At 37.3% G+C, this 18,944-nt stretch overlaps 1 protein-coding gene across 1 annotated transcript in view; it reads right to left on the bottom strand.

The window, feature by feature from the left end:
- Positions 1 to 18,944, bottom strand: part of MUC2 (mucin 2, oligomeric mucus/gel-forming) — a 60,037-nt gene that overhangs the window by 29,040 nt on the left and 12,053 nt on the right. The window contains exons 12-31 of the mRNA XM_009328587.1: positions 18,140 to 18,277; positions 17,396 to 17,560; positions 16,698 to 16,792; positions 15,645 to 15,775; positions 14,734 to 14,985; positions 13,784 to 13,836; positions 13,391 to 13,500; positions 12,809 to 12,960; positions 12,203 to 12,341; positions 11,520 to 11,630; positions 11,030 to 11,209; positions 9,719 to 9,958; positions 7,596 to 7,752; positions 6,235 to 6,363; positions 4,192 to 4,345; positions 3,275 to 3,318; positions 2,517 to 2,714; positions 2,105 to 2,134; positions 1,291 to 1,744; positions 119 to 360 (exon numbers count right to left, since the gene is read on the bottom strand). Of these exons, the coding sequence (XP_009326862.1) occupies positions 119 to 360; positions 1,291 to 1,744; positions 2,105 to 2,134; positions 2,517 to 2,714; positions 3,275 to 3,318; positions 4,192 to 4,345; positions 6,235 to 6,363; positions 7,596 to 7,752; positions 9,719 to 9,958; positions 11,030 to 11,209; positions 11,520 to 11,630; positions 12,203 to 12,341; positions 12,809 to 12,960; positions 13,391 to 13,500; positions 13,784 to 13,836; positions 14,734 to 14,985; positions 15,645 to 15,775; positions 16,698 to 16,792; positions 17,396 to 17,560; positions 18,140 to 18,277 (3,174 nt within the window). The remainder of the gene's footprint in view (positions 1 to 118; positions 361 to 1,290; positions 1,745 to 2,104; positions 2,135 to 2,516; positions 2,715 to 3,274; positions 3,319 to 4,191; positions 4,346 to 6,234; positions 6,364 to 7,595; positions 7,753 to 9,718; positions 9,959 to 11,029; positions 11,210 to 11,519; positions 11,631 to 12,202; positions 12,342 to 12,808; positions 12,961 to 13,390; positions 13,501 to 13,783; positions 13,837 to 14,733; positions 14,986 to 15,644; positions 15,776 to 16,697; positions 16,793 to 17,395; positions 17,561 to 18,139; positions 18,278 to 18,944) is intronic.

Raw genomic sequence — 18,944 nt, 5'->3', positions numbered from 1 at the left:
AAATATACATCAACTACACTCCCTCAGAGTACAAAAATTAAGACACATGTTAAGCTGCCAATAAACCTTGATTTATCCCACAGCAAGGCAACACATGACAACACGGCGAGAGAATTACTTATTGGTTCTGAAATCGGAGGCAGCGGGGTTTTGGTGATTATTATTGGTGTTGGGAACGTACATGAAGAAGTTGGTGTGCCAGGAACAGTCATCGTTGTCCCCGGGGTGCTGCTGGTGGTGCTGCTGGGGGGCATCGTGGTGGTGGCAGTGGTGCTGGGAGGCTCCGATGGTGTTGGCGTGGGAGTGGTTGTCCATGTGTGTGGAAAGGACACTGTGCTCGTTGTGGACGAAGGTGGGGCTGTTAGAAACAGTAGGGACAAAGAAAACAGATGCAAGATGCATGAGTGGGACACAACACAGACTGAACAGAAGTTATGTTAGGCAGCTGCCAGAAACCCATAGCGGTCAACCCACTCTTATCACAGTAAAGGTCTATATCACTAGGCCTTCCTTTCCAGCCCCAGAAAGTAGACTAGTTCCAAATCAATGCACAGAGAGGGTCATGACAATCCTTTCCTAGCAAAGAGACTAGGGATCTTGCTGTAATATGCTTTTAACTAAATCGAAAATAAGTACCAATAGGTAAGACATGAGGAGGAGTAAGGCTCTGTGAGGCTTTCTATCTGTGCGTTATTACTTAGAACACCTCGCTATCTCATGGAGTAAGAACTGAGAGGGGAATTTCTTGTCTGGGAAGGAAATATGCACAGGAATATGTTCCTGCCTGATTGCCATGTAATTTCCCTTTGGTGCAATGTCAGCCTGATCAAAAGTTTCACAGAGTACTAGTGGATCTCAGCAGCCAAAGACCACAGTTCACAGCAAGTGGCAGCCTGCAGACTGAAACTGTTCCTGAAAGCCTGCCAGGGGAATCCTTCCTTCCTAGATCTATAACTACAGGCAAACGTTAGCACTGACAGGAAAAGCAGGAGGAGAAAGGGAAGGAATTCTGCACAGCCCCACACAGACAATGCCTAAAATGATGGTACTCTAAATCAAGGCCTACTCTAATCTTGCACATGGGGTCCTTCTGGGAATCTTCTCTCCAGCAGAAGAATAGAGCTCCAAACCAGCATAAGGAAGACTTCCTGCCAGCTCAATATCTGCTATGGAGCCTTTAATAGCTGATGGCCCTTTATTTCTCCTATGGCAAAGCAAGAGCAGAGAGTACTGGTCTGCCAAATACCTCGAGAGGTTGAAGTTACTGGGGTGGTGACTGATGGTGTGAATTCGCTTGTGATGGTTGGGGTGGGTACGGGCATGGTGGTAATTGTTGTTGGCTGCCTGGCTGTAGTCATGATGGGTACTGTTGTCCTGGTGGTGGTTGAAGTTGCAGTTGGTGTCGGACTCGGTGTGCCTGTAATCTCACAAGAAATTTCATGCCATTCACAACAGTTTACCCTGATTTCATAATTATAGCAAAGTCGCCACAGAGTTGCATCTTGCTCCTCATTTTTACAGATTAGTCCGTATGTAACATTACACTCTACTTTCTGTCCAAGTTCCTCTAAGCTCACATCGGGCCTATCTTTAGCCCTGCATTCAATTCTTTCAGGAGCTTCACATATTTTGTTTCCATGTTCACTTCTTATTGCATCGTAGGTTTCATAGTCACCGCCATGTTCTTCAGGTTTACTAACATCAAACCATTCAGTCCAATTACAGATTAATCCAAAGCATGGAGCTGCAAGAAAAGACAGAGATTCTTACAGAGAACATTCTGAGAAGATTAATTTTGTATTCTATTCCATTAAGAACTAGAGCAATGCATTGCAACTTGTTATTTTTCCAAGAGAAGAGAGTTCCAAAATTGGTTCTATATTACCACGTTTTTCAACAGGAAGCTTTGCATCAAAATTAAATCACCAAGCTGAAGCCTTTAAAGGTCTTTCTTCTCACTATACTTACCACATTTTTGCAATTTAAAAAAATTATTTATTTTTGTTTTAAATATATGTTTCTGTAGTGGCCATCTTTAATTTACTCTTTCTTAAAATGTTCATCTGACATTTTTGAACAACGTAGTTTTCTATTTAAAACTTACTTGTAGTTACTGGAGGGCTTGTAGTGGTAACTGAAATAGAAAAAAAGATTACTACATCATCTGCAAGCTTTAGAAAAAAAATAATAGTAGTTTTAAATATCTTAATTATAATATTTTGCTGAGACTACTGAGAAAATTTCTACTATCCCAGCAGGATATTGAGATGCTAACATGTTTTTCAGAATTGGGCAGGCACCCTGTACATTTATAGTTACAATTTCTTCCATGAGAAGTAAATCAACTCTCTTTGAGTGTTAAAAGTGTTAAAAATCTTTCTTAGTGTAGTGTGATAAAACTATTCATAAGTATCACTCTGTTTCAACTATAAGCCCATATACTTGTACATTCTATCTTTAAAGTATTTTTCTTAAAGAAAATAATTTTTAGATGCACATCTCTGTTGAAGATTTACCTGTAGTGGTAAGAGTACTGGTAGGAAAGGAAGTTGAAATGGTTGTAGGTGAAGTAGATGTTGGACAAGGATAAGTACTTCCAACAACTATAGAACCATTTTCTGCACAAACGTATGTTATACATATGTTGCCATCCTGTATTTGTGCCACAGTTTCACCCACTTTATAATGCGTTCCATTGATGACACAAGGACACCCTGCAAGAAAGAGCTTTACTGTGCAATTTTTCTACTACCAGGTAAGAGACAAAGGCAAAATACTTATGGACAAGTAAGCATTTACATGAGTCATGCATGCATGCTCCTTTCAGAGCTATACCTGGAGCTTAGATCTAATACATCACACTAATTTATCTTTACATTTAGAGGATCATTAAAGCATATTTAATAAAGCCCTGCATAAAACGCTTGGAAGAAGAGACTTACAAACCAGGTTTTAAAACGTTCTGAGAGAAATAACAACTGCAATTTACTATCTGACACTTTTCTATAATACTACATGTTCTGGCAGTAGTGAAATCCACTAGTTTCGATATCGGACATGGGGATAAAGAATAAAGGGACATGAGAAAAAGATTGAACAAGAGGTCCTAACAGCAAGGTTCAGCAAAAGTGCTGCCCACTTTTCTTTGGCCACAACTTTCACTTACACTGGAAAGAATTATTCCAAATCAGTACTAAGTCTTTTGTAGAGACAGACATAGCAGTTCTATGCATTTTTTTCTTTTTACTTGTAGAAAAACCCAAATGTTATTTACCTTGGATTGGTGTACACTGTATGGATCCTGAGGGGCCACAGACACTAAAAGCAAAATTTTCAAAAATTGAAATGTTGCAGATGTTTTATGGCACCTGTTAGCAGTGTCAAGAGCACAAAAACATAGAAATTTGTCACTTGATCTTCATTCATACTACTGGATATTTTTCTGGGTGTAATATTTTGCAATATTGCTTATCATTATTTCATTCAAACTGAGTCATTACTTTCATTCTTTAAGTACAACATCTTAAAACTATCATGAACCACTTTGTGTTGCAAGTTGCAATAGTGTAATAATAACAACTGTTCTTCAGAGCAATGAACTTACAGCTAGATCAGTATTTTTTTGCCTCTGAGGAGTCATAGATGTCAGTGCTATCATTAGTAAGGTCCTAGGAATGAGCAGTTAGGACTCAACTATCTCTATCAGGGCTAGTAGAGATCATTTCAGACTACAGTGATTTTGAAATCGCAGTTTTAAGTGAGAATGCAAGGCAGAGTAGCCACTCTCTTCCCAAAGAGCCATGAGAATCAAAAGGTTGTTCTAGAGACAGACCCAGGTTTCATGCCATTATATCATTTATGACACTTCGAAGAGTATATTTAATGAATTTGATAATACAGTTACTATAATGACACTATCAACCTGAAATCTGGATTTTATGGGTTTGGAAAATTGTGAATGAAAAGTTTAAAATCTATACGTATTGTAAGTGCAGCATTTTTTGAGTTTAAGTCTCAACTGGAATAATCGGCATTGTTCCTCTGATTTGTATAGGTAAATGCTAGAATATACCAGCTCTTCAGTTGAAGTTGCATCTTTATTTGCTTGAGGCCTAGTAAAGTAAATTAGGGGCTCAGCATACATAAATTATTTCCTGAATTACTGCAAATGTTTTTGCATTTTTTATATACCATTTTGTACAGTTCTCTTCTGTGATTATTTCACTCCCAGGGGGAATAGGTGGTGTAACACCATTGATGTAACACCAACATTTATCTCCAGGCACACATTCCTTTGTCTCTTCATTATAAACAGGCTTGTCCTTAGGGCATCTGGGGTAGCAACCTGTTGATGACAAATAGAACAGGATGAAGAAAAAGTATAAAGAGTTAACTCAATGATACCTTCTGAAAGTAAATGATTCTCACTGAATCAAGCATAGTGAAAGAAATAAAAAAATTCCAATTCAAATTAGTCCTTGGACAATTATTCTTTACAAAAGACTTAAATCAAACAATTCTTATTGATAATACTGGGGTGAGGAGGATTAAATAAGTTTAGTCATGAAAACTAGGGAAGTTGTTTTTTTCTAGTTCAAGATCTTGGAGAAACTCCTAATTTATATTAATTTCTATGGGCAGATAGTAATTTTAAGACAAAGAAACATCCCAATTTTTCTACAGATATTGAAATGTGATCACTATATCAATAACACTTTTGTGAAGAATATGGAAGTGGATTAATTAACAAAAGGTTTTTCACTACATTTATTGGAACACTAGACCTTGTTTATGTGCCTTTAATAGACCAGGTATCTCAACCCCAAACAGATAATTTATCTGCATTTTTCTGTACCCTTGGCCAGTGACCCAAACCCCAACTGCAAAGGATTAAACATCTGTCAATTCTCATTGTATTTTTCATGTAAATACACTTTTAAAAAATTATTGTGTCCTGCTTTCAAATAAACTCTCATAAAATCCAAATTCTTAATTACATAAAGTCCTCTTTATACCGTATTGGAGTTGTAAATAGCCTATAAACTGAATGACCATGTAATTAACTTGTAGTTAAAAGTCACTTCACACTGCCAGACTGTACTAAAGATGTCCTAACAAAAGTTGTGTTCTATATTTCCACTGAAGATAAAAACCAAAAATAATTTAGAAAGATAATTGGATATATAATAATATGCCTTCTGACACTTTCCAAATCTTTCTAATAATCTAAGACAACCCATTTCAAAACAGAGTTAACTTTTTTTTTTAAATATTTTGGTTAGGGTTTTTTGGGTTTACTTTTGTTTTCTTTCCAGCAGTTCTAGGATTAAAATAGCAAAGTCCAACTCTGGGCAGTTCTTTCCAATCCCTAAACCTGAGACAACTGTTTCCAGTCCAGACCAAAATGACTGTGTGGTCAAAAACGTGGCTGTTTTTTCCAACTTTATCATGTGGTAAAACAGAAAATATTTGTAAAGTCATTCACATTCTTGGACCGTTGCAGTCCCCATAACGTGAAATTCCTTTTCAGTTATTAAACACAAGGACTTTCACCTACTAATATCATATCTCTACATACTTTGAAGAGTTCAATGGGATTTAAATGGCTTGTGCATCCTGTAAGTGGGATGGAATGCAGAATAACCTGTTTTAGCCTTGGTCTTAAAGCCTAAACAAAAAACTATAAATAAAATACACTAAAAATGGAGGTAGCCCCCAGTAGCCCTCTGACAATATTTTGTGGTCTCCGTTAAGTATCCAATATATAGCAGCATCAGTGTGTCTAATATCAAAGATATTTTCCACTGTAAAGATAGGAGTATGCTGCACATTAATCTGATAAAGTCAAGATGGATCTGATGCATGAAGAATGATGAGGTTCAAAAAACCCCAACTATGAGTGACTTTCTTCTTTGCCACGTAAAATATTTTCCTTCTCTTGAAATGCCCTTAGGATGAGATGAGAAATAACAAAGGTGTAATAATCTTGCACGTTTCAGGACATTATCCAAGCAGAGACCTAGTTTTATGGCTGACAGCAATGTAACTATCACCCACTGATGCTAATAAATAATAAATTACATTATAGGAAACATTTATGTAAGACTGGAGACAAATTCAACATAACAGATTTAGGAGCATCTTGTCAAGCTGACTGACTATTCCATATTCATTAAATGATACCTGGACAAAGTTCTATGAAATAAAAAACAAAAATGGCAAGGAATTTATTACCTTCCAGGTATGGTACTGAAAAGTTGGTGCTGACATTATTAATCATCCTGCAGGTCGTGACATTACTGCCACAAGGCTCATAGTGCCAGTCACACTCATTACGAGGGTTGTAGTAGTCACAAAATACCGCTGATGAGAAAAAAAGAAAAGCTAATTAAAAAGACGGTTGCGAGAATGCAGCTCTGATCAGGTCTTTAAAGTACAAGCTAAATGAATCTACATGTTAAGCAGCGAAATTTCTCTTGAGGTATAGGACCTAAACTTTCTTCTACTATACTTAAACATAGGGTACATCAAAATTTGGGGTCAAAACTCTGGGGCCCAAGAATTTCATATTAAACACTCTAGCCTTAATCCAAATCAGAATGAATTTTTAAAATTAAAATATTTTACTTTCTGCCACTTAGAATCTCAAAATTTTGTTTTGAGCACTTTTCGGGGAAATATTAATTTAAATATTATTTTACATTATTTTATGACGTACTGGTATGAGCATAAGCACCACTAATGGACAGTACTTAATATACTCAGTATTGATTAGGTTCATCTACACAGCAGTACTTCTATATACTTTTGCTAAAATCAAATTCTGAATAATTTGAAAAAAAGAGAGGAGAAAGACAAAGAGGAGTTGCAGTTCACAAATTATCAAGCAAAATGGAAGGATGACTTGAAACCTAGCCTTAATTTAAAAAAGAAAGAAAGAAAGAAAGAAAGAAAGAAAGAAAGAAAGAAAGAAAGAAAGAAAGAAAGAAAGAAACCCACCCCGGAAGGGAAACTATGGTGGTTTTAATGAAGAAAGAAAGAAAGAAAGAAAGAAAGAAAGAAAGAAAGAAAGAAAGAAAGAAAGAAAGAAAGAAAGAAAGAAAGAAAGAAAGAAAGAAAGAAAGAAAGAAAGAAAGAAAGAAAGAAAGAAAGAAAGAAAGAAAGAAAGAAAGAAAGAAAGAAAGAAAGCCACCCCGGAAGGGAAACGATGGTGGTTTTAATGAAGAAAGGAAAGGAAAGGAAAGGAAAGGAAAGGAAAGGAAAGGAAAGGAAAGGAAAGGAAAGGAAAGGAAAGAAAAGAAAAGAAAAGAAAAGAAAAGAAAAGAAAAGAAAAGAAAAGAGAAGAAGAAGGAGGAGGAAAGAAAAGGGAAAGGGAAAGGGAAAGGGAAAGGGAAAGGGAAAAGGAGGAAAAGCCAGGCTGAATAAAAGATAATTGAAATATACAAATTTACTCGTTCTGTTTGTTCCCTAATATGCCATGAAAATAAATTGCATTGCATAGCCAGCACAACCTTGCAGTGATAGTATTAATGATTTATTTGATAGGTTTTTTGACAGTAGCCAGAAAGATGAAGTTGTGCTTAACTGTTACTCACGGCATATATCAGGAGTTCTCCAGAAAACACAGGCCTGAGCCTTGGTACATTCTTGAGCATATGCAGCAACTGCAGAACAGAAGCACTCACAATCTCCACCACTGTCACAAGAACAGGCGTCATGAACACAAGCTTCATAGAAAGGAATTGGGTCCACCTGTTGGGGAAAGAAATGTTGCCCCAGTTCATCTCCAAATTAGTTTTCAAACTAGTAAGCTTGAGACATCTCTTGAGACATGGGAATTGAGCTGGGCAGGAATGGGACTGTTTCTAAGAATTACCAAATCACAGACAAACATTATAGGCTTGAAGCTGCTTTAATGTATTTTGGATAATAATAGACTTAAAGTAATATCGTACCTTCATAATTTGCTATGACTGAAACAATAAAATAGGAGTCCTTGGCAATGCCCACATTTTCTAACAGATTTCCATTTTACTGCTCTCAAAACCAAGTTGGATTGGTGCCAATGAAGTCTTATCTTCCAGCAAGCTTTGCCAACCAAGTGGTGAGCAATATCAGAAAGGTTGCACTTCACAGCAAATATAAAGCAGAGAATTTTGCGCTTGCCAGTTTTTGGAGTTTATCTAATGACACATTAGCAAAACATTTCCACTTTTTTGCTTGGGACTGCAAGAAGAGAAACTTAGACTGGATTTTAGCTGCTGAAGGAATCAACAGAGAAACACATATTGAACAACCCCATGCAACACTATAGGCTTGGAGAAGAGTGGCTGGAAAGCTGCCTGGTGGAAAAGGACCTGGGGGTGTTGGGCGACAGCCGGCTGAATATGAGCTGGCAGTGTGCCCAGGTGGCCAAGAAGGCCAATAGCATCCTGGCTTCTATCAGAAATAGTGTGGCCAGCAGGAGTAGGGAAGCGATTGTACCCCTGTACTCGGCACTGGTGAGGCCGCACCTTGAATACTGTGTTCAGTTTTGGGCCCCTCACTACAAGAAGGACATTGAGGTGCTGGAGCGCATCCAAAGAAGGGCAACGAAGCTGGTGAAGGGTCTAGAGCACAAGTCTTATGAGCAGCGGCTGAGGGAACTGGGGTTGTTTAGCCTGGAGAAAAGGAGGCTGAGGGGAGACCTTATCGCTCTCTACAACTACCTGAAAGGAGGTTGTAGTAAGGTGGGTGTCAGTCTCTTCTCCCAAGTAACAAGTGACAGGACAAAAGGAAATGGCCAGGGAGGTTTAGATTGGACATGAGGAAAAATTTCTTCACTGAAAGAGTTGTCAAGCATTGGAAGAGGCTGCCCAGGTAAGTCATTGAATCACCATCCCTGGAGGCATTTAAAAGACATGTAGACGTGGTGCTTAGGGACATGGTTTAGTGGTGGACTTGGCAATGCTAGGTTAATGGTTGGACTTGATGATCTTAAAGGTCTTTTCCAACCTAAATGATTCTATGATTCTGTGATTCTAAGTCAATTAAATTAACTCTTTGTGACTTTTCCACTGTAAGTTAAGAACAAACTGTTGTTAATATTACCATACTTCAGGAAAGAGACAAGAAATAGAGAGGAGTGCTCTCTGTGCACTGTGCTCTGGAAGCTGTGGGCCTGACATAGTGTTTGCTATGACAATTTGGAGGCACAGTACTAGCAGCTAAGCCTGTCTAAACTGCGCAATGTCAGTGGTTTCCAAGAAGATCCCTTCTGTGGGTTGAATATTATAAGGAGCAGTGGTGTCTTCAACAGCCACCTTTCAAGTATAGTATGCATTTCTGTCAGAAAATGGGTCTGATGATCGCAAGGCCTTTCAGAACTCACAGTATTGACAGTGTCTCAACAAGAGATGGTGCAACTGCAGCACACACAGACCTATTCAGGCTAGATTTATGAAGCTAGCTTGCACAGCAGTAGCAATGAAACTATGGTGATGAATATGGGCTTGTACAACCATGGCTGGCACCGCTACTGACACAGTCCTGTTGCCACAGACACTCAAACTTCTTTGACTAAGGCTAGCTGGAATGTGCTGACACCTGTAGCTGTACTGATGACTTAATTGAAGATCACTCTATTTAACCATCTCTTCATTCATTTCTGATGATCTCTCTGCTTCTGCAGTAACAGAAATGCACTGTGCTGTCCCATCACTTACTGCCCTCTACAAACCTTGGAGTGACAAATTTTAAAGACTTCACTCCGGATGATGCTGCATTCTTTCTCTGCCCAGGACTTCCGATGCGGTTTCACATCACAGGGCTTTATCTCTTGTGTGATATCTGGGCACATGGAAGACTGTTTCCAGGAATTCCCAAACTTCAGAGCATTAGTCTCCTGCAGCCCACTCCTTGTTGTAAAGTCATTGTTAGACTTGTCATCAAAGTTGCCACACAGACCACACACTTTGCCCTGGAAAAGAAAATTAACATATCCACAGCTTTTAAATGTACCATGGAAGTGACACTCTAGCAAAGTAAGAGAAAAACATTGACATTAAAAAGGACAACTGACTCTCTGTGTAAATGACATATTTTCATCTTTACTTCCGAATCATTTGTACAAAAACTAAACCTTTATTTGTCTGTGTACTCAGCAAACTATTCAGCTGCCATGTCTTCCTTACTTGAAACAAATGATATCTAGTGTATTTCCATGTCTCTGTGGTAGCCCTTCATCCAACTTATAACACTAAAGAGAGGCTAAGCCTCTTTCAGTTGAGAGGAATTAATTTATTTTCCATTCTTCTCAGTTTATCATAACTCAGCTATTAATATAAGCCTGAGGGAATTTAATTCTGCTCAAAACTGTTTTTATTAAAAGCTTCTAACATAATGAACACCATTTCTTCATCCACGGAAAAAAAAATGACAGTGACTCATTTTTCTCAAAAGAAAGAATTTAACAACTTACCCACAATAGTGAATTTTTGGTAGTGTTATTTAAGGTACATCAGCCCCCTCAAGCAACAGTATGTCCCTGTTTATACAACCCCACACCTCCTCAATCAGCCCAATGAATTCAGTACTCTATAATTCAGCATGCTGATTTTCAGAAATCAGAACCATCTCTATGCATTGCATAGGGAGTTTGGTTTTAACTCAGGGCTGAGATTCCATGCAGGTTTCCAAGTGCATGAAGAGTCATGTACATGCAGGTACAGTGCATGTACAGAACATGTACAGTTTGCATCCCCTAAATTACTTCGGGTGCTTGGCTTTTAATATTCACAAACTCAGAATGCCTTAGACATTTAGCTTTATTGCAATCATATGCTATGCATCCTCTGCAATGCATCGTGATGGACTGTAAGGAACTCCAGTAGCACCTCTGCAAGCTCTGGTAGTAATAATGCAAGCTAATCATCAATGTGCAAAGGATATAGGAATTAAACATGGAGTCAGAATAAAAGAACATTTATGTTTCCTTATCTCATTTATCTATTCATACTACTACTTCAGAAAAAGACAGACAGGTCCTAACTTTGTAATCAGGGGTCAACTTGATGAAAACAGTAGTCTTCTTATCCCAGATGAGCATCACACCATTGCTAGCCTCAATAACGAGGTAGAGGCCTACTGTCCTGTTCCCATAACGCACATCATCACCAATATCTCGCTGAATTTCTTTATAATCTTTGTTCTCCAATTTCAGTTCTGTTTTCTGAAAGATAAAAAGAGAAATATTGTAACACTAACTTTTATGATGAGATAAAATATTAGATGCTCATAAGAATACAAGTCTTTCTGAAACCAGTAGCTCAAAGTCTGGGATGACTTTCCAAGGTGACAGAAAGTGGTGTAACACCACTGAGAGACGTTTCAGTACCTGAGAATCTACACCTTTACAGATTAATTTGATAGGGCCTCTAACCTTTACTTGTTATAGCTGCTTTTAGGGATGTGGCTTTGGAGCATTACTTTTTTTGAAATATTTGAATATCGATATATACTCACTGAGTATCATTACTCACCCCTAGAAACATTTTAATAGCTTTTGAGCAGGTGACTCCTGTAGTTCCACAAGGGACATTCTCTGTGATGATACTGAATGAGCTGCTGGAATTTTTGTCACCACAAAAATCCTATTTAAAAAGGAAAAAATGAGCATAAGAAAATTAGGTAGAATATTTAATTTTTACTTCAGTCTCATAATTATTACAATCGTTTAAATCTTCACAATGTATAAATCGTTACTGCTGCTTCATATGTGAAATCCTACATGCATATATTTTTACAGACACATGAACATATACACATACATCTCTGCATACATATAAACTGCTAATACAGTCTCATGTGTGGCAAAATCTGTGAAACAAGTGGGCCAATAAAACAAAATGAGGAATATATCTTTAAATAGAAATGTCTTTGTTTTGTAAACTTAAAATTTTGATTTATTTCACAACTGAAAATGAGCTGTTAGCTCTCAATATAAAATAGTCCTGTTACATACAATTTATGACCGCTTTTTTTTATCAGAAAAAAAAATCCATTCACACAGCTTGCCTGCACTGAAAATACAGAATTTGTCTTGGCAGAATGTGTAAACACCTCAGGGACAGTGATGGCAGGCAATAAGGAATGACAAAACCAAAGAAGAAAGTAGATCTTCAAGGCAATTGGATGCCATTTCAGCCCTCCTGATAAACATTACCTGAGTAGCCACATATTCACAACTCCCATCAAAGTCATAGAATTTTCCATCAAAGGTGATATAATGGCCACTTCCATATATCATACAAGTCCCATAGCACACATCTTCAGTGCAGCTCCAAACCCCTTTTTGGCAGGTACTAGAAGAGAGCAGAAGAGTTGAATTTTCAAATTGCACCAAGAGTGTGCTGTTTGGAAAACTGCAGAACAAACCAAGCAGCTACCTGATACAATGTGATAATGTCCACAATACCCATTTCAGTGTTACAGAGTGTCTTAAGTCTCAGCTTCAATAGTTTAGCCTGTTTTTAAGCCTATAACATGATTTTTAACTCTGGCCAGCTACATTTTTTAATCTGATAGCATTTATATTTAAAAAATGAGTGCACTTTCCCAATAAGAGATGCCTACTGAAAACAGAGGTAGCTATTACTCCAATATTTTCAGCACAATCTGTATTTCCTCAGATAGAAAAAATTATGCCTGAAAACGAAGGTTTATACTTGCAGCTATCTCAGCCACTGTAGTACATAAGCCTGTACATAACATGACTATTAATTCACTGCATAGAATATATTCTAGAAGAGAGTACAAAGTTATAACTTACCAGGTGTTGCAGTCCACTGTTATCTTCTGTCCAGGAGAATACCACTGGTTGTTATGAATGCATGGGCAGTCCTTCTCCTCAACACAGCCCCCTTTCCCATCATCAAATAGACCTTCAGGACACACACAGCCTGAGACACACTCTGCCTGGAACTAAGGAATATAAGGAGAAATTGTTACTTTACGAAAAAGCCATGCATTTTTCTTCCACTTCTTTATAAACACTCAAGTAAAAACTGCATTTATAACCAAACAGCCTAATATTGATTAGTTTTATAAGGTTTTTCTTTCTAGGTTTCTAATGTTTTTCTTTTCTTTTTTGATTGTCTAAGAACCCAAATCATATTTCACTTGGGAGGTATGACCCTACTGAAGACACTGTAAAAAGAAACAGGAGAGGGAAACCATAAGGGGAATCATCATGAAATTGTCAACAGAGTAATATCATTGCAGAGAAAAGAAAGGAAGATTAAACCAAAGAGAAATAAACTGTTAGTTACAACTGCATTTTCTGTGTTGCACTGTGTCATTTAAAGAATGCAGAATAAAGGAAACATGACATGGAGAAAAATTGAATACATACATGATCAGTTCGAGGAGTATGACAGCCAAGTTGTACAGGCGTTTGTGAAGTCCACTTTGGGGATGCATTGCAGTCAAAGTACATCTTGTTAGAAGAACATTCTGTTGCATCTGAAAGGTACATTGTTGGTTTAGTTGAATCAAGAAAAGGCAAAAGAAATGTGTGTGAAAGATGGTAGTTACTAAGACAGGAATCTCAGGGTATGTCTACCCTCATGAAAAAAAGAGACTCGGTGAAGACAGAACAAAGTGAAAATGTGCAGCTGCTTCACATAAAGAGAAAAAACAAACATGCAAAACAAGTAAGTGGAGAATTCAAATGGAAAGTGTAGGTTTGGGTTTGGAGGTTGGGTTATGGTTTTTATTTTATTTTACTTTATATAATGTCACTTACTCTTTGTTCTTATTGTCACTGAAGTACACTGGACCTTTGCATTTCGGCAAACACTAGAAAAGAAGTGAAGTAAGTACAAATTAAAAAAGAAGTAAGCTCAGTGTCTTAAATTTAAATCTAAGGATTTGTTTATATAAATTTGACAGTATTTATCAGAGACGTCCTGCGTAATTTCTACTGCTATTTCAAGGTGAACTCTATTGAAGCACACTCATGAATTTTCACTTGGAGAAAAAATGTAGCAAGATTTTAGGCATAATGCACAGAAAGGTTATGTTTTAAGTAATGACAGCTATTCTATTAATCCTTAATATCATGCTTTTTGATGACTCAGGAAACAGATAATAATGATAATTTAAATCAAAGCCTTCATTTGGATACACAGTATAATTTCATGCCTATTCAACTCATATGCTGCAAATTTGTTGGCCTGTATGCTTCATCTGCCGGATGAGAGAAGGAAGTATTTCACAGTTTGCACTGATGATTCATGCAGCAAACAGTTGTCAGAGTTCATGATAAAAAATACCAGCATCATGAAAGTTGCTTTCAAAAGCCTATGCTACAGTAAATACATATCAAGGGGACCTTCCTCCAGTGGAAAACACAAGTAATCTGTCTCTGACAGAAAAGGAAACAGCACCATAACATCATAGCTAGCCTTTTATCTTCCTTTTACCCCTCTGCTCAACAAAGCCCTATTAACAGTGCAGCTTCAGAGTAACGTTTATCTGTGAAGGCCAGTACTCACACCTCTAAACAAAGCTGCACTTCTCAGTTATTAATAAATGACATTGCAACAGGATGATGCTTTGCTCAGCATGAAGATGGTGTAAAACGTATTACAAATGTTCATTAAAGCACCAAAAAAAGCTAAGCAGCTTACACCTAATAAGTAAATTTAAAAAGGGCTTTTATCCCCACAAACAAGAAGCCACAATAAAACATACCAACGTTCTCCATCTTTTGTGACATATTCCCCTGGTTCCAAGTATGATCCCTTGTAAAAACATGGGCACTTGGAGATGGGCACACAGGTATCCTTGTTATCCAAGTATGTATTATATGGGCAGCCACAGCCATCCACAGGAGCAAAGTCTTGCAAGCAATGTTTTTCACCATCAGCAAGGGAACGACAGGTTTGCTGGCACATTGTAAGGTTGTAAAGGAAGATTTGATTTCCTGGGCAGGCAGACACTTCCCTAGCTGGAGAGAAAATAAACAAACTGATAAATAAGGGATGCAGGATGGACAATTTAACCTTGACATTTCTGTTTCGGTTTCTTTGGCTGTGCAGCACGTAATGGTAAAAATGGTAAAAATCCCTTAGATTTTATTAAAGTACAAAAATATCATAAGTCACAAGTAATGCTAGCCTAACTTTGTTTACCAGTTGAAGACTTCTTTTTAACTGCTACTAATAGTTTTTACTTTCATACCCATATTTGTTTCACATACTGATAATCAGAGAGCAAGCACAATATAATAAAATCCTAGTCTCAACAATACTGTACTGTTGATGAAAAGCAAGCACAACGATAAACAAAGACACTGATAAGCAAAGGCAATGTAAAAGCTGTGATGGCTGGGATTCCATTAGTCAAAGACAGAAACAGCATTATTATTTAAACTGCGGAAAGAAGGTGAAAGTGAAAAATATTGCTTTCTACTTTTAAATGTCATGAACAAATGACAGCTAAAGAATATAGTAAACATTATAAGCATTGTCTCTTTTAAGTCCATTAGACGTTTCTAAGATACTCCAAATCCCTTAACATTGAGATCACTGACAACCAAATTCAGAGAGAACCTGCTTATTTCTTGTGGTTAATTAATTCCACGGCAGTTACAGTTCCACTACTTACTGCAGACACTTTTTCTCCAGCCTCCCAGTATGATCCCTTTGAAAGCACAGGCTCTTGAATAAGAAGACAGGGCAGCACACAAGCATTTTTCATTGTCTTCACAGAGGCAGGTGTCATATTTACATTTCTGAATAAAGAACGAAAGGGTCAGTAAGCCCATAGGAAGCCAATGGGCAATTGCAACTCAGTTGCTATGAAATATCCTGTGTCCTTTTTCTGACATTGTTTTTATTAATTCCCATGATCAGAGAACAGTGGAAGGAATGGACAAAGACCAGAGACTGAAAGTGCTGCTTCATTTCATACACAATGAAAACATTTGGATGCTTCTCCTAATCTAAGCCAAGCCTCTTGAACCTTTAAAAAGTAGCTAGCCTCCTAACAATGCCTTTCTTAAAGGATTTTGATACCATTCTTTCTCAGTTACAACTTAGAAATGCAGAGATTCATAAAAATTAAAAAACATAATGGCAAAATATTAACCAGATCTATAAAGATCTTCACAAAATTTGAGCTCAGACTGAGTTCCAGTTATGAGCAAAGACTTAGGAATTTCTCCTTTTTTGCTCAGGTAGGCTTCACTTACTGCTCAACAGTAATGAGCACAGGGGAAAAAGAAAACATGGAGATTCTGGCATGAAAATCCCAACCAATACAGGAAACTTAATAAATATTTACTTTTTTTTTTTTTTTTTGCTTGACTTATAGCAACTAGTGTGTAAGGGTAGACTTAAACTTTCTGTGCAAAACTGCATCTCTTGAATTTTCTTTCCAGCTCAAATATCCAATCCAATAAAAATGTACATTAAATACAAAACATAAGAAACCAGAACAAATTTACCTTTTTCTTCAGCAGCATTCCATAGGAATCTCATAATAGGAGATACTTTGGATGCATGTTATGCTGCCTTGGTTAATCACTGTAAAAACTTCACCAGCTCTTATGGGCAAGCTACTCAGTAATGTCTCAAATGTTTGAACAATGATAAATGTCTATAGTCATCAATCTGAAATAAAGCAGTACTAAAAAGAGTGCAAGATTACAATACCTTATAGTAGTCTGAAGGATCAATGATTAAGTGACATCTTGCAAAAGGACCCTCTGAGTTTTTCAGCAAAGAACACCAATGCTCGGCATAATTTGCTGCAAAAGAGGAGAAAAATGAAATTATATCATCATATTAACTACATTCACTTATCTTCCTTGTGCCATGTCTAGTTATGTTGTCACACAAATGCAGTGCAACAATACAAATGAGAGAACTGTGTGCACTTTTGGGAGTGGAGAAACTACATGCAGTCACTGTACCTATATTTCTATTTGCTGATTCAGTTATCTAGCAGTAGACATGCAATCATAAAATAAAAAATCGTACCTCACTGCTGCAACTTGTCTACATGGAATTGTGACAGCCCTTTCCATTTGAGCACCATAATGCTAAGTTAAACATAGGGATAAATAATACTAGGAAATACAAGCTGCCTTTGCAGATAATATAAATTAATGACCTTGCTTCCCTATCTTCCAACTCAGGATTACTCTACAATCACCCCCTAAACTTTCACTTCAATTTGATGGGAAATCAGTGCTCATTTGTATACATACTTGCAGAAATGAATTATTAATTTGACAGTCCTCTAAAAAAACTTCAGTGCCACAGTACAACTCTCACACGCCTGTTGCAGTAACATACAGCAAATGCTCATTCTGGCAGAAGCCAACCATCTGACTTATTAGTGTGCTTACCACTTTCAATACTGAGACTGCAGGGGTCTTCCAGCTTTTCCACCTGGTCTGTACAGGTGGACTGAGCTTTCCATGTGTTAGCAAAGGCAGATCCTGTAGCTTCTACCAGCCCACTGGCTGTTTTAAAGTCATCACCTTCCATTCCATTAAAGTTTCCACAAAGACCTATTGAAAAAGAAGGTAAAAATTTTACCTGATTATTACTTATTCTCATTCTAAAAGGTCAAAGGGAAAAGGACAACTAATCACAAACATTAGAAACAGAAGTTCATACAGCTGATTATTCCATCTCAATATTAATGCATACTGTAAGTACTGAAGATTTAGGAGCCCTATTTTAAATCTTTAACATCTTGAGAAGAATAGTCTTCATGAAGATATCTCTGCCTCAGGAGATCACCACCCTAACCTGTATTTTTTATGCTTTCTGATCATATTAAAACCACAAAATGCGCCAAAAGCCAGGTTTTGTGGATAGTTAAAAATTAAACTGAATACAAAAGAAAGGAATATTCTAAGAAACATTCATGTACTGACACCGGAGTGATAGGTCACTTCAATATGGAATAATAAAAATGCATTTCTAGTTTGCTTGAGTCAATTGTCTTCCAATGTTTTGGTTTCTGCTTTTAGTTTCCTCCTCTTGAACCAATAAGAAGCAGGAATTATCACTCATGTAAAGAATACATGACTCTTCAGCTGTGGAACAGCATGGCTTTGCTTCCCATTTGAATACACACTTGCCTTGAAGTTTTCCTTGAACTGATTGATCCACAGTTGCAAACAGCTGCATGACTGGAAACAACTGGATCTGCAGCTGAAGCCCGAAAGAAGTTTGTACAACAAGGTAGTAGGAAGATGGCTTGAATACTGAGAAGCTGGCTGAAAAACAAAACATGAACTGTGCAGTAAACACACACATAGGCTGCTGAAAGAAACACTTATTAGATTCTAAGGTATCACCTGCCATGAAAACTCTGAGATCAGGATCAAATTAATCTTTTTTTTCCTCTAAAAATCGCTGGCCAACTAGATACAATGCTGGTCCCCACTAACTTAACAGGTTGATTACCTATAATGACTCATCCCTGGGATCAGAACCAAATTCAGATTTTCTGCAATACAGCTTCAATGCTAACTCATTAATTAATGCTGAGCAATCTGAAGAGCAAGAGATTTTCTGAGGAAGTATTATCCCAGCACTGTTGCATACAAAAAATAATAGGTGTGTCTCTACAAGCCAATACATAGCTAAATACTGCTACTACTAAAATGTTAGATGCTTATACACAAGTTAATCAAGCCATTATAGAAAAATCAGCAGAACTGATGTACAAAATCAGCATAATGGAGGAACTGGGCTTCCTAATTAGAATCATAAAATCATAGAATATTTCAAGTTAGAAGGGACCCGTAAGGATCATCGAGTCCAACTCCCTGCTCCTCACAGGACTACCTAAAACTAAACCATATGACTAAAAGAGTGTCATCCAGACGCTCCTTAAACTCTGACAGGCTTGGTGCCCTGACCACTTCCCTTGGGAGCCTG

This window comes from Pygoscelis adeliae, unplaced genomic scaffold (assembly GCF_000699105.1).
Source record: "Pygoscelis adeliae isolate BGI_AS28 unplaced genomic scaffold, ASM69910v1 Scaffold166, whole genome shotgun sequence".
In the NCBI taxonomy this organism is placed as follows: Eukaryota; Metazoa; Chordata; class Aves; order Sphenisciformes; family Spheniscidae; genus Pygoscelis; species Pygoscelis adeliae.
Note: the sequence above shows the minus strand (reverse complement) of the source record. Positions and strands in the feature narration are given on the sequence as shown.